At 44.5% G+C, this 15,486-nt stretch overlaps 1 protein-coding gene across 2 annotated transcripts in view; it reads right to left on the reverse strand.

Annotated features, from left to right (window-relative positions):
- Nucleotides 1-6,202: 6,202 nt before the first annotated feature.
- LOC135899298 (nose resistant to fluoxetine protein 6-like) overlaps nucleotides 6,203-15,486 on the reverse strand; it is a 97,159-nt gene continuing 87,875 nt past the window's right edge. For both annotated transcript variants that reach the window (XM_070521127.1, XM_070521119.1), the window contains exon 16: nucleotides 6,203-6,459. In XM_070521127.1, coding sequence (XP_070377228.1) covers nucleotides 6,244-6,459 — 216 coding nt within the window. In that variant the 3' untranslated portion in view covers nucleotides 6,203-6,243. The remainder of the gene's footprint in view (nucleotides 6,460-15,486) is intronic.

Here is a 15,486-nt window from a genome sequence, read left to right on the forward strand (position 1 = left end):
CAACAACAGTTACAGTTACGACACAGAACCACATAGGCACACAGTAAGGTTACTGCGACGCAAAGCAAACAAAACAAGATGCAAACGCGTTACATTCAAATCCAAAAAAGAAAGAAAAAAACGAGCTACCAAAGGTTATTGGCTAGAACTGACTGCTGAAAAAAATGCATCGGGTGATGATAAGGTGGCCACATCGTAGGGCAACTTGTTCCAGTCTGCTATCGTTCTTGGAAAGAACGACAGCTTGTATGTGTTGGTTCTGCACTGAGGCATTATAATTGTTTTGTCGTGTTTGTGTCGAGTCTGTCGGGTTCTGTTGCACTGCATGTAAGTGTGGAATTCTAATTTGGTATTATTATTAATGATTGCAAATAGCATCTTCAGACGGTGCATTTTTCGACGAGATTCCAAGGTGGGAAGACCAGATGAGATACCGATACCTGTCTTCCGTAGGCGTGGTGTATAAATCGCAGTGCCTTTCTCTGAACCCCCTCAATACTTTCTACATTCGTTTTAGTGTGCGGATCCCAGATCACGGCAGCATATTCCTGTAGGGGGACGCACGAGCGAAGTATAAGTGACAAGTTTTGTTTTAGTGGTTGCATGTTTTAACCGGTGTCTTATTAGCCATAGTCTTTTGGATGCCACTAAAACCATGTTTTTAATGTAGGGGCTCCAACTGAGGTTCGAGCTGATGGTTAGGCCAAGATACTTAAATTGTTCTACTGGTTCTAGAGGAGCGCTATTAATTTTGTACGAATACGTCAGTAGATCTTTTTTTGGGGGTTAAGGTCATTTGTTTGCATTCCGTGACATTTAATGTCATCGACCAGTTTTGGCACCAATTACTCACAGTACACAAGTAGTTATTTAGAACGAGCTGGTCACGTTCGGTGAGAATTGTATGATAAATTACGCAGTCATCTGCGAAAAAACGGGCCCGCACAGGAGAGTCAAGTTTTAGGTCATTCAAATATATAAGAAAAAGAAGCGGCCCAAGGACTGAGCCCTGTGGCACTCCTGAAAATAATGGAGCGATGGGTGATGATATCTGAATGTACTGTTGCCGGTGAGATAGGTATGAATCAAGCCTCTGTAAAATTTGTTGATTCTGTAAGATGTGTCTTAAGTTTTAGCAGAAGTTTACTATGCAGTACGCGGTCGAAGGCTTTTTCAAAGTCCAGAAAAATGGCATCTCTTTGTCCTGCTTTGTCAAGGGTTTTACAGAAATCATTGGTAGTGTGAATTAGCTGTGTCACAGTAGATAACCCGCGACGAAATCCATGTTGAGCTTCAGAAAAAAAATTATTGTCTTCCGAAAATGAGGCGATGTGTTTGAAAACAAAGTGTTCCATCACTTTACCTGCGGTGCACAACAAGCTAATTGGCCTGTAATTCGCGACATGGAGCTTGGTACCAGATTTGTGCAGAGGAATAACCTTAGCCAGGTTCCAATCCCTGGCGACGTCACCCTCTCTTAGACTAGTACGGAATATAATAAAGAGGAATTTTGAACACCATTCCGCGTATCTGGAAAGAAACGTGTTCGGAATATCATCTGGTCCGGATGATTTCTTTGTATTCAGGTGTAGAAGGGCGGAAAAAATGCCTTCTTCGCCTATGCTAAGATCGGCTACCTGGAAGCTGGTTGATCTGAAATTGGTAGACGGACCACCACCACTCAGGAACACAAAAGAAAAATAGTCGTTGAATGTTGCCGCTATTTGTTATCCGTCACTAACGTCCACGTCATTTATTGTCAATTTTTGTATGGGGTCCTTTTTTTGAGCTAGATGAGTCCAGAATTTTCGCGGGTCATTAATGAGGAAGTTGTGCAGTTTTACATTAATGAATTGAAATTTTGATTGTCTTATTTGATTTCTTAGCTCTCTACGAAGTAACGCCACAGTACTGTGTGCAGCCCTCGAAATGTTACGGGAAAGTCTGCTTACGCGACGTTTAAGGTGAATTATTAATCCATGGACTGTGGCTATGAATTTTCTTTTTCTTCAGCGGGACGTACCGATGAATACACATATGTACCGTACTCTTAAAGTTCAACCACAATTCATTCGGACTTGTGTGGCCTTCATTGTGCCTTGCAAAAAAATTGTATTCTTGTTCAAGAAGGTCTAAAATACTCTCGTCTTCAGCGTTATGCAAATCGTAAAATTGTTTTGTCAATTGGCGTGTGATTGGTCGTGCTATATTGGTTTTGAAAAGCACTAAATCGTGGTCGGATATACTAGGCATAATATTAACCGTGAAACCCAGTCTTTCAATAGCATCAGACACAAATACAAGGTCTAGAAGTGAGCCCATAGAATCAGTAACTCGCGATGGTTCAGCCACAACCTGCTTCAAATGAAAAGAAAAGGCAATATCGAGTAGTAAATCAGAATGCCGGCATGAAGATGAGACGCTCAAGGATTCTCAGTTGATTTTTGGCAAGTTGAAATCACCACACAAAATGACATGTGAATATCGCTTTTTGTGCTCATTCAAAAAGTCATACAGCGTCTCGAGCATACCTAGATCTGAATTTGGTGGCTTGTAAACGGCGCCAATAAAGATGCTGTGTTTGCAAGTATGAAGTCGGATTCAGGTTATTTCTATGCTAGTATGGTGTGGTACAAGCGTGTAATCTGTTCCTTTCTTTATCACAATGGCTACCCCACCCCCTCTAGAACTGCGGTCATGGCGGATAATTTCGTGCGAATAAGGTATAACATCCTTATCGGATATGTTATTATGGAGCCACGTTTCGGTGAGCACGGCAACATCAGGCTCATACGTTAAAAGAAGACCTTCGAAGTCTTCTGTTTTATTCCGGATGCTTCGGGCATTAATGTTCAGAACAGAGAACTCGCTTTGAACTGTGTCTCTATGGTCTAAATTGCGGCTCTTAAGCGGACTCTTTTTTTACGAAGTTACAGTTAGGCCGTCATTGTGAAGCTAGCGGGTCTATATTATCTTGAGTGTCGTCCCATTGGAACAGTTTACCATTAATTTTGATTTTGTCAAATGACAGCACGACCTTGGCTCATTTCTTCCTGTGTTGAGCAGCAGCAGCCCGGAGCTTCTTTCGGATTGATTGTACCCGCGGGGAGAAATCTTCCGATATGCTATAGGCTGTGCCTCTCAGTTTGTTACAATTCTTCAAAATATTGGCCTTATCTCTGCCATCCATAAGTTTGAATATGACGGGTCGGCATCTGCCCTCGGCTGGGTGGCCAATTCTGTGAATACGCTCGATAGCCACGTTTGGAACCTTTAGAGTGTCAGTCAGAATGTTTTTAGTCACGACTTGTTCGAGGAATTGCCAATTTTCTTCGGTCGATTCTTTTATGCCATATACAATCAAGTTCTCTCTTCTACTCTCATTCTCCAAGTCGTCTACTTTCAAAGCCACTTTTTCGATTTCTGACTGAAGCTCGTCAACCTTGCTCGTGTAATTAGTCACCGTAGCAGAAATATCGTCAAGCTTCTTGTCAATTGAAAACAGCTTAATACTTGTTTCGTTAATCTTGCTGTTAGTAGCTTGCACAGTGTGTTTAAGTTCACGAACATCATCAGTTAGGGTCTGAAGCATCTCTGCAGTAGACGGTCCCGCGTTAGTCTCTACGTCACCGCAGGTAGGCAGTAGGTTCACAAAGCAATGGTAAATTGCAGTAAGCATATCACTCAAAGACCGTGGGCACGGCAGAAGCAAGAGGCAAACATTGTCACTGCGATAGGTATACGTTAGGCGATAGTCTCTCACCTGAACGACGGCACAATAAGGTGCCGTTGCGCATGCGCTTTACGGATTGATCACGTAGCACGTGTCTTTTTTGCATATATATTTGTGTCCTCATGAGAATAAAGCCAGTTGATGTCTAGCGTTTGGTGTGTCTTTTTTCATGTTCTTGTCCATGTCCTTTTTTTACGCGCTAGTCCGATGTCCCCTTATACGAATAACCACCAACTAGCCCAGCTTTGTGCCTTAAATTCAATTTTATTTTGCCGGCTTCTTCCCGTCCGGCCTATGTACTGCTTGACAATTTGGACAGCTACACAGTTGCACACATCCACGTTTGGGAGACTGTCCAAGGATTTGACGTACTAGTTCTGTCGAAACCCGAAAATTGGAGAGAAGTAATTAATAATGGGAGATTGAGACATCCACCAAATTGTAGTAATTGATACGAAGGAAACCCATGTGGTTTGATGTAATGAAAAGCCTCGCAGTTGAAGAAAAATTCGTCCTGGTCCGGGACTTGAACCCCGGACCACGGCCTTTCCGAGACAGCCGCTCTACCATCTGAGCTAACTAGGTAGCAATCAGAAAGGAAACCTGTATGGGTTTCCTTTGTAGCGACTGCTACCATTGGTTGGATGTCTCATTTTCCCTTCATTAATTACTTCTCTCCACCTTGCGGGTTTCCGCACAACTATAACGTCAAACTCTTGCCTTTGCTTCCAGCTGTTGATAAGTTCGACTTCGCCCTACCTTCTGCTGGCCTCTGGTTCGCTGAAATGGTATAGAGCGGCTTACCCGAAAATTACCCGGCTTACCCGTCGTTGTCCGGCTTACCCGGACAACGACGAATTTTTTTTTCAACCGCGAAGGTTTTGTTTCGAGGAACACGTATGAGTTTCCTTTGGAACAATGGCTATGATTGGGTGAATGTCTCATTTTTTTTTCTTCAATAATTAGCCAAGGATATTTGAAGACCCAGTGGCACATGGCCAGTTACACATACCCAGTGTCCGAAGTTGTCTATTCGGCAGTACTGTTCTGAGAATCCTGCGTGACAACCAACCTAAATTTTGCCTTTGTTTTACTTCAAAGACTACAGGCTCTCGTTGTCTTTCTTTTTTGCATTTGTCTTACTAAAGTGTAGAACAACCTACATACCACTCTGCGCAACCTTAGAATAAAAATGTTTTGCACTGAATCGATCAATTTTTTTGGCTAGTATGCCTTTGTTATAATTTTCTTTCGTTTTATTGCATACTTTCTATTTACGCCCACTAAAGCTGTTTTGTGGCGGTTTCTTATGTTATGCATTTTAAGTAACATTTCTTCTGCCCGCCCCTACTATGTCTTGCATAAAAGAGAACGATGCTCGAAATTAACAATGAAAATACCGTGAACATGTGTGTTGAACATGCGTGTAACATCAGAGGTTTAATATTGGCGTAGTCATATTTATATGTGACCTGTTCCTTATTTCACCCTTACTGTACGACCTCAGTACATACTTTGTTCTCAAAGTCACACTGTGTAGTTTGCATCTAGAATAAAAAAAATGGCTGTGGCTTAGGTAAGGTTAAGCCCAGGATGCGAAGCATACTAGCCTTTATTTTAGTTGTTGAACCACTGTTTAGCCTGGTGAACTGCTGTTGCTTGGCTATATTTGGTTCGGCTAGACGAAGAAACAACTCATGCGTTACTGCTTCGCCTTCAAGAGTGGAACGCGACAGCGTTCCCGTCGACCCGCCAAGGGGTGTAAGACAATGGGCTACAGGGCAGCGACTACGCGCCCCGCATTGGACGCGGTGAGCGTCGAGCAAAGCAGCGTTCGGCGCGGCAACGAAATGTGCGCCTGAGCAAGAGACGCACGCCTTAGAAACAGCTCGTTTCTAAGGCAACACCGCATTCACTAGAGGCGCTTTTGTACCGCTTTGAAGCATCGTACTCGTGGCTCAGTGGTAGCGTCTCCGTCCCACACTCCGGAGACTCTGGTTCGATTCCCACCCAGCCCGTCTTGCAAGAGTTGAGCCAAAGCCACTTCTCATCTGTCGTGACGTCACGGTGTCACGTGGTTTCATGGCGACACCGCCGCGCCTGAGGAGCTGGGTTGAACTCTCGTAATATGCTTCGCGTAAAAAAAAAACATGAGAATGAATCACATTGTTGAAGTTTTAGCTTCTTTGGGAACGTTTATTGAAATGTCTACACGGAAATGAAATACCGAAGGAACATCGTGCCCTATCTTAAGCATATCACCGGTGTGATGTCGATGTACGCTGTATTCCAGCTGTTTGTTCACAAAATGTAGCCAGCAGCAAAACATGTTAGGGTAACAGAGCAGCAAAAAGCGCTGATTATGTATGTATGTATGTGTGTGTGTGTGTGTGTGTGTGTGTATTCTGACGGAGGCCGCGCCACGGTCGAAAAGTTACAACATCAAAAATGCGATCTTCGTAAGTGTGCTCCTTCGTTTATTCAAATATATATACATATCTTGGATGAGGTTACAGCCGAGCCGAGAACGGACGAGCTGAAGCGCCTTCGAGCTTTAACACTGTGTCGCCACTGCCAGGCCGTGGTTCTTGCTTCACGGAAGTTCCTCGCTCTCCGAGTCCTTGAAAGGCCAGCTTGTCCAGCGTTGCTGTTGGGGCCTCGCATGCGAGGAATGCCATGTACGCCAGAATGTAGCTCCAGATTAGCACCCCAAAGAATAGGGTCACCTGGTATAAATAGGAGAAATGCATTCGTTCTACTGCGATCATATAGAATTAAAACGATAATGCTAGCGGGTTCCGGATGAACAGCACCCTGAGGCCTGTCACAAGTGATAAGGAGTGATAACAATCAGGGAAACACAAACGGAGTATATGGCTTGCTACGAAACCATGACAGAGAAGGAAAACGCTTCGTCCGTAGGTATGAAATTTTTCTTAACAGCTCTAGGACATCAGAAGGAATAGAAGAGATAACAGAGCGCTTACTCAGCGCTCTGTTCTTTCTTACTTTAGTCCCCTCTGGTGTCATTACATTGTTAATCAAACTTTAAAGCATGTCTTATCAACAACTCCAATCTTACACTCCCCTTAATTAGTCCGTACGGCATTCGACTTATGTCCCTATCTCCGTGCCCCATCTCAGAAACGACTAGGCCAGCCACCGGAAGTCCAGTTTCGGACAACCTACCACGGACGTCCCAAATATATTTCACACGGTCCGCTGTCGCATATCCTGAGATATCCACATCACGGATTTCAGGGATATACTAAGGACATTGCAGATGGATCTTTTTTGGCATTTAAGTGAATATTTGTCCTTCAAGAGGTTTTTGTCTTTGACGTTCCTCGCAGCATGCAGAATTATGTTTTCTGGCATGTTCGAGTTGCAATTCGAAGCTATCAAGTCTGCAGCTCGTGTGTGCATCGTACTTTGCGAATTTTCGGACGCAATTTACTTTGAAAAGTGCTGTTAGTTCAATGAAGCACTTGCGCGTGGCGGAAGGTGCAGAAGAATTAGGAGTACACTGCACTTACGCTCGCATGCGTGCGCGCATGCGTTACGTGAGCACACGACGTGTATGTTCTTAATACGTGTGTGCTCTGCCATTGGCATGTTACACAGCATGTGCTGCGAACGCAATAGACATTTTGGCAAACACTGTGGAAAATGCCCTGGCATATGTCAGTAAACCGTACGCAGCATATACATGTCCTGGCACTGGATATGCATACCATATCCATAGGACGCCACTGTTGTCAGTGGGAGCGCAATTGTGAATTATGAATACGGTACTTTGCGTAACGAGAGCATGAATCACCACCTAGGCAGCGCAACCAGCGCCCTTTGCGTTTCTACTTCAGAGGGGCTAAAGGGTAAATTTCTCGATGAATATATCATCAATGGAAGGCTCTCATCAATGGATATTGATGAGCCCCCGTCCCTCTTCCGCCAGCCTATAAAAATTAGAATGCACTATTTGTATACCTTCCTTTTTAATGATAATGGTAAGCTTCGAGTGAGGATCTCACAATGTCTGCCATATGCGCTCCAAACCCCTCTTCTGTAAGTTTCCTTCTAAGGATCTGGTCCCTGTGAGTAATTGACCTAGGTAAATATACTCCTTCACAGACTCTAGAGGCTGACTGGCAATGCAGGACTCTTGTTCCCTTGCCCGGCTATTGATCGTTAGCTTTGTCTTCCGCATATTAATCTTCAACCCCACCTCACTCTCTCTGTTAAGGTCCTCAGTCATTTGTTCTGGCTCGTCCACAGTGTTGCTGAACAGGACAATGTCATCTGCACATAAAAAGTTGCTGAGGTATTCGCCGATGATCCTCTCTCCTAAGTGTTTCCAGTATTATAGGTTGAATACTTCTTCCAAGCACGCAGTGAATAGCATCAGAGAGATCGCGTCTCCTTCTCTGACCCCTTTCTTTATAGGAGTTTTCATACATTTCTCGGGGAGAATGAAGGTAGCTGTGGAATCTCTGTAGATATTTTACACGATATTTACGTAAGCGTCCTGTACTTCTTGATTATCTAATGCCTCTACGACTGCTGGTATCTCTACTGAATCAAATGCATTTTCGTAATTTATGAAAGCCATATAGAGAGGCTGATTGTACTCTGCGGATTTCCCGATTACCTAATTGATGACATGGATGTGAGCCATTGTAGAGTCATCATCATCATCATCAGCCTGGTTACGCCCACTGCAGGGCAAAGGCCTCTCCCATATTTCTCCAACAACCCCGGTCATGTACTAATTGTGGCCATGCCGTCCCTGCAAACTTCTTAATCTCATCCGCCCACCTAACTTTCTGCCGTCCCCTGCTACGCTTCCCTTCCCTTGGAATCCAGTCCGTAACCCTTAATGACCATCGGTTATCTTCCCTCCTCATTACATGTCCTGCCCATGCCCATTTCTTTTTCTTGATTTCAACTAAGATGTCATTAACTCGCGTTTGTTCCCTCATCCAATCTGCTCTTTTCTTATCCCTTAACGTTACACCTATCATTCTTCTTTCCATAGCTCGTTGCGTCGTCCTCAATTTGAGCAGAACCCTTTTCGTAAGCCTCCAGGTTTCTGCCCCGTAGGTGAGTACTGGTAAGACACAGCTATTATACACTTTTCTCTTGAGGGATAATGGCAACCTGCTGTTCATGATCTGAGAATGCCTGCCAAACGCACCCCAGCCCATTCTTATTCTTCTGATTATTTCTGTCTCATGATCCGGATCTGCAGTCACTACCTGCCCTAAGTAGATGTATTCCCTTACGACTTCCAGTGCCTCGCTGCCTATTGTAAACTGCTGTTCTCTTCCGAGACTGTTAAACATTACTTTAGTTTTCTGCAGATTAATTTTTAGACCCACTCTTCTGCTTTGCCTCTCCAGGTCAGTGAGCATGCATTGCAGTTGGTCCCCTGAGTTACTAAGCAAGGCAATATCATCAGCGAATCGCAAGTTACTAAGGTATTCTCCATTAACTTTTATCCCCATTTCTTCCCAATCCAGGTCTCTGAATACCTCCTGTAAACACGCTGTGAATAGCATTGGAGAGATCGTATCTCCCTGCCTGACGCCTTTCTTTATTGGGATTTTGTTGCTTTCTTTATGGAGGACTATGGTGGCTGTGGAGCCGCTGTAGATATTTTTCAGTATTTTTACATATGGCTCGTCTACACCCTGATTCCGTAATGCCTCCATGACTGCTGAGGTTTCGACAGAATCAAATGCTTTCTCGTAATCAATGAAAGCTATATATAAGGGTTGGTTATATTCCGCACATTTCTCTATCACCTGATTGATAGTGTGAATATGATCTATTGTTGAGTAGCCTTTACGGAATCCTGCCTGGTCCTTTGCTTGACAGAAGTCTAAGGTGCTCCTGATTCTATTTGCGATTACCTTAGTAAATAGTTTGTAGGCAACGGACAGTAAGCTGATTGGTCTATAATTTTTCAAGTCTTTGGCGTCCCCTTTCTTATGGATTAGGATTATGTTAGCATTTTTCCAAGATTCGGGTACGGTCGAAGTCATGAGGCATTGCGTATACAGGGTGGCCAGTTTCTCTAGAACAATGTGTCCACCATCCTTCAACAAATCTGCTGTTACCTGATCCTCCCCAGCTGCCTTCCCCCTTTGCATATCTCCCAAGGCTTTCTTTACTTCTTCCGGCGTTACCTGTGGGATTTCGAATTCCTCTAGACTATTTTCTCTTCCATTATCGTCGTGGGTGGCACTGGTACTGTACAAATCTCTATAGAACTCCTCAGCCACTTGTACTATCTCTTCCATATTAGTAATGATATTGCCGGCTTTGTCTCTTAACGCATACATCTGATTCTTGCCAATTCCTAGTTTCTTCTTCACTGTTTTTAGGCTTCCTCCGTTCCTGAGAGCATGTTCAATTCTATGCATATTATACTTCCTTAGGTCAGCTGTCTTACGCTTGTTGATTAACTTCGAAAGTTCTGCCAGTTCTATTCTAGCTGTAGGGTTAGAGGCTTTCATACGTTGGCGTTTCTTGATCAGATCTTTCGTCTCCTGCGATAGTTTACTGGTATCCTGCCTAACGGAGTTACCACCGACTTCCATTGCACACTCCTTAATGATGTCCACAAGATTGTCGTTCATTGCTTCAACACTAAGGTCCTCTTCCTGAGTTAAAGCCGAATACCTGTTCTGTAGCTTGATCTGGAATTGCTCTATTTTCCCTCTTACCGCTAACTCATTGATCGGCTTCTTATGTACCAGTTTCTTCCGTTCCCTTCTCAGGTCTAGGCTAATTCGAGTTCTTACCATCCTGTGGTCACTGCAGCGCACCTTGCCGAGCACGTCCACATCTTTTATGATGCCAGGGTTAGCGCAGAGTATGAAGTCTATTTCATTTCTAGTCTCGCCGTTCGGGCCCCTCCACCTCCACTTTCGGCTATCCCGTTTGCGGAAGAAGGTATTCATTATCCTCATATTATTCTGTTCCGCAAACTCTACCAATAACTCCCCCCTGATATTCCTAGTGCCTATGCCATATTCCCCCACTGCCTTGTCTCCAGCCTGCTTTTTGCCTACCTTGGCATTAAAGTCACCCATTAGTATAGTGTATTTAGTTTTCACTCTACCCATCGCCGATTCCACGTCTTCATAGAAGCTTTCGACTTCCTGGTCATCATGACTGGATGTAGGGGCGTAGACCTGTACAATCTTCATTTTGTACCTCTTATTAAGTTTCACAACAAGACCTGCCACCCTCTCGTTAATTCTATAGAATTCCTGTATGTTACCAGCTATATTCTTATTAATCAGGAATCCGACGCCTACTTCCCTTCTCTCTTCTAAGCCCCGGTAGCACAGGACGTGCCCGCTTTTTAGCACTGTATATGCTTCTTTTGGCCTCCTAACTTCGCTGAGCCCTATTATATCCCATTTACTGCCCTCTAATTCCTCCAATAGCACTGCTAGACTCGCCTCACTAAATAACGTTCTAGCGTTAAACGTTGCCGGGTTCATATTCCAATGGCGGCCTGTCCGGAGCCAGTGATTCTTAGCACCCTCTGCTGCGTCGCAGGTCTGACCGCCGCCGTGGTCAGTTGCTTCGCAGCTGCTGGGGACTGAGGGCCGGGGTTTGATTGTGTTGTTCATATAGGAGGTTGAGGCCAAGTACTGCACCAGGGTGGCCAATCCTGCTCTGGTGAGGGAGTGCGTTACCGGTTCTGGTCACCGGGATCAGGCCACACTCCAGGCCTGTTTATGCAATTTTATCAACACGCGGATTTTTTTCTTTTTTTTTAATCCGGTGGAAAATTGCCGGCACCGGGATTCGAACCACGGACCTCTTGCACGCGAGGCGGGTGTTCTACCTCTACGTCACCGCTGCACCCATTGTAGAGTATCCCTTCCTGAAACCAGCCTGATCCCTTGGTTGACTGAAATCCAGTGTTGCCTTTATTCTATTAAAAATGATGTTGGTGAATGTTAATACAATACTGGAAGTATGCTAATGGGGCTTTAATTTTTCAAATCTTTAACGTCTCCGTTTTTGTAGATTAGTATAATGTTGGCATTCTTCTAGTTCTCTAGGACCCTTAATTGAAGTCGTGAGACAGTTCGTATAAAGGGCCGCCACTATTTTCCAGCATAATGAGTCATCCACCTTTGAATAAATCGACTGTTATTCCATCTTCTGCGGTCGCTTTTTCCCGTTTCATGTCTTGCAAGGCCCTTCTAACTTACGCTAGTTATAGAAGGAGCCTATGTAACCTGTTTATTACTACTTCGAATGGAGGTATTGTGGCTGCTCTGGGTACTGTACAGGTCAGTATAGAATTCTTCCGCTGCTTTTACATTATCTTCGAGGTTGCTGATGATATAACCCTGCTTATCTTTCAGGGAATACATCTTGGTTTGTCTTATGCCAAGTTTTCTCACTGATTTCATGCTGCGTCCATTTTTTACTGCTTCCTCAGTATTTTACTCGTTATAATTTTCAATATCCCTTAATTTATCCTTGTTGATCAGTTTTGACAGTTCCGCGAATTCTATCTGATCTCTTGAGTTGGACACTTTCATTCTTTGTCGTTTCTTTATCAGGCCCTTTGTTACTTGGGAGAGCCTGCCTACCTACTGGTTGCTTTGGTGTTTTACCTCCCTCTTCAATGGTTGCTTCTGAAACTGTACCCTGCCTAACACTTCTAGACGCTGCACTATGCTGGGATTGGCAGAAAGTGTCAAATCTATTTCATTTCCACACCCACGCACACGCACGCACACACACGCGCGCACACACACACACACAGTAGAAGGGGACATTGTGTAATATGTGCTGAGTAAACGACAGCGTTCTATAACTATTTCTGAAAGTGAGAATAAGATAGGAACATGTATATATATACATATATATATAGCGGGTGCTCCAGTTAACTTGGACCAAGATTTAAAAAAACTAAGAGCTCTGGAGAAATCGCACCGACTGCATAGCAGCGGCAGTCATGTGTACTACAGCAAGTAATTTAGCATCACGAAGCATTAATTAATTAATTACTTTTAAGTAGTGAACTCTTCAATTTTTGCTTGAGTCGCAAAAATGTCAATTACAAATTTACAGGGCACCTTAAATAACCTCCGAACCAACCATTTATTTCGTGCTGAAGTGTGGCTCGTTGTTTCTTTCAAAAAAGAACACAAGCCCGCGAAATACGCGAAATATGATATACGTGCGCGCTCGCGTGCGCTACTCATGCGCCTCGAAGCAACCTTTGAAAGATATACGGCTGCATTCGTTTTTCGCCGCATCGTATAAGGCTTCGTCATGTAGGATAGCTCGACAGGTTTTGCGACATAAGTAGCGTTGTGCGATAAGCGTCAGCATCTGCGTACGCAAGAATGTTGCGCTGGATCATGAGGCCCTCGGTATAGCTTTAACCTTCGCTTCATGAAACAATGCTACAAAAGAAATTCAGCCAATGTTGAAAAGACAGTGTGCAAAGGAGTACAAAAAAAAAGAAAAGGCAGCTTTCGGAAGAACTGAAAAGAGCTACAGAGGAGTTTAATTCAATAAAAAATAAACCAAAAGCACGTAAGGCGCCTCAGGCACGTCTTCAGAAAGAGAAATTAAGTAGGCCGTCAATAAGTGCGGGAAAAGTACAAGTTTCAGGAAAGTTTTAGGTGAGTACTTCAAAAACGACACTTAAGTATCACTTTCGAAAGTAACACTTCTCGAGTCACGTATGTCGTCTGGTGTCGAGGATACGTAAATATTTTACGTGTACGATAGGTTCAATCGCAAAAAAAAAAATAACATTTTGCAGCAGAGGAATGTGGATATAACTGTTGCAGTGCTTGCTCTAGCATTCTTCTTAGTAAAATACAAAGAACGGTTTGGTTTTAACGCTTTACTCAAACTTGTCTGGTCACAAGTTCACGTTGGTTTTCGCAACCACTGCGGTTCTGTGTGTCGCCATCCCGACTTTTGTCGGTTTTGCTGCTGAAAACTTGCGGCGTTCTTGCGCAGAGAGCGTGCGTGCGTTGCGTGTTTTCAACCTGCGCGGACGATGGAAAAAAGGACAACAAACTTTTCTGAAGAACGCGCCGCGTGCTCCGTGAATCCGTTTCGCGCCATCGCAGCCTTTCGACAGCGAAAAACCTTCGCGTCATCTCCTCCGGGACTTGTGATAGGTACATGAGTGCAGTCAATGCACCCACTCACACCAGGAAACCGTGCGATGGTGTAGAACTCCTCCATTACGGATGCCAAATCATTAGCATTTGGCAACTTCTCGAGCTGCGGGAACAAAGTTTCGGCAGTCATTCTTGACATTCGTGCAATGATTCGAGACACAGTTGCTTGCGAAACATTAGCGAGGCTGCCGGTGACAACCTGAAATGTTCCGGCGCCGTAGAATCGCAGCGCGATTAGAAGCTGGAGCAGCGGCGGCACGGGGTGACCGCGTTCGTTGTGTTTGGGGACCAGTGGCAGCATTTCCAACAGCCGTAGCACCGCTTGCTTGGAAAAGTGGTACCGCCACGAGAATTCCGCGTCGTTGTATACTTCTATGGGATTCGGTCGATGCTTAAGCCGTGGCCGTAATGGCGACACGTATCGGTATGCCTTATCCTCCGTAATATTGCGCACACGTCCGGCGAAATCGCCAAGGTCGTCGAGGCTACCGTAGCAGGCGGACATCTTGCTTGCTAGGCGAGAGTAGCGAAAGTCGTACTTAAGGTTGCCAATGATCATACTTTACTTTCCGGCACTCAAGTGTCGATTAAAGTTTCCTTTAAGTACAAGATTTGTCCATGAAACGCGTTAAGCATCGACCATCTACTTAAGTCATAAATTAAGGGTAAGTTCCGTTTGTGAATACGGGCCTCAGTCGCCCACAAAGAAACATCCAAAGGTCCTACTGGTTTAGCCATTTACCCTTTCTTTCTCGAACTTCCGAAAAGAAGCAAAACAAAGCAGTTTTTTACGTATGTCTTTCCTTGTCGCAAGGTTTTTCCATGCAAGGATGGGGTGACATCATGATGGTGCGTTAAACAGTCACGTTTTACACCAGTTTTGAGCGGTTATTTTCCACAGCCACTGACGTGCTCAAACTGGTCAGCGTCTGAAGCAATATAGTACTTGCTTCTTTCCGACACTCGCGCTGTTGCAGCTTTGACCAACGACGTTGGAATCTCGTGGCAGACTGCTTATTTTTGCCTTTAGGGCGTCCGGTGTGGTAGTTTCGCTTCGATACACACCATCTTTCACGCAGCTCCACAAAAAGAAGTCAAGCGGTGTCATGTCTGTTGACCTTGCACGACAGGGTACAGGTCCGTGCCGGCCCATCTCCTGTCCAGCAAAGACGTTGTCGAACCACGCTCGACACTGACTACTATGCGCAGGAGCACCACCGTGTTGAAACCAGATGTTCCGAAGGTGCGCAAGTGAAATGTTTCAACAGACGTCATTCACGGGGCTCTCGAGGATGTCGTTCACGTAGCGTTGCGTCGTTCGTGTGTTGTCAAAAAAAAAAAAAGATGGGTCCGATGTTGTTGCCATCAAAAATATCGCACCAAACATTAAATGACCGCTGGTATTGGTGTCGTGTTTGTGCCAGCCAGTCGGAATTTCTATCATTCCAGTTGTACGTGCTGTGAAGGTCAACTTGTGCGTTTCTGGAGAAATTAGCCTCATCCGTCCAGATCTGGTGAGGGAGAAAGTCCGGTTCTTCGTCACGTTTTGTAAGAATGCAATTGGCAAAGTCG

This window comes from Dermacentor albipictus, chromosome 1, assembly GCF_038994185.2.
Source record: "Dermacentor albipictus isolate Rhodes 1998 colony chromosome 1, USDA_Dalb.pri_finalv2, whole genome shotgun sequence".
Classification (NCBI taxonomy): Eukaryota; Metazoa; Arthropoda; class Arachnida; order Ixodida; family Ixodidae; genus Dermacentor; species Dermacentor albipictus.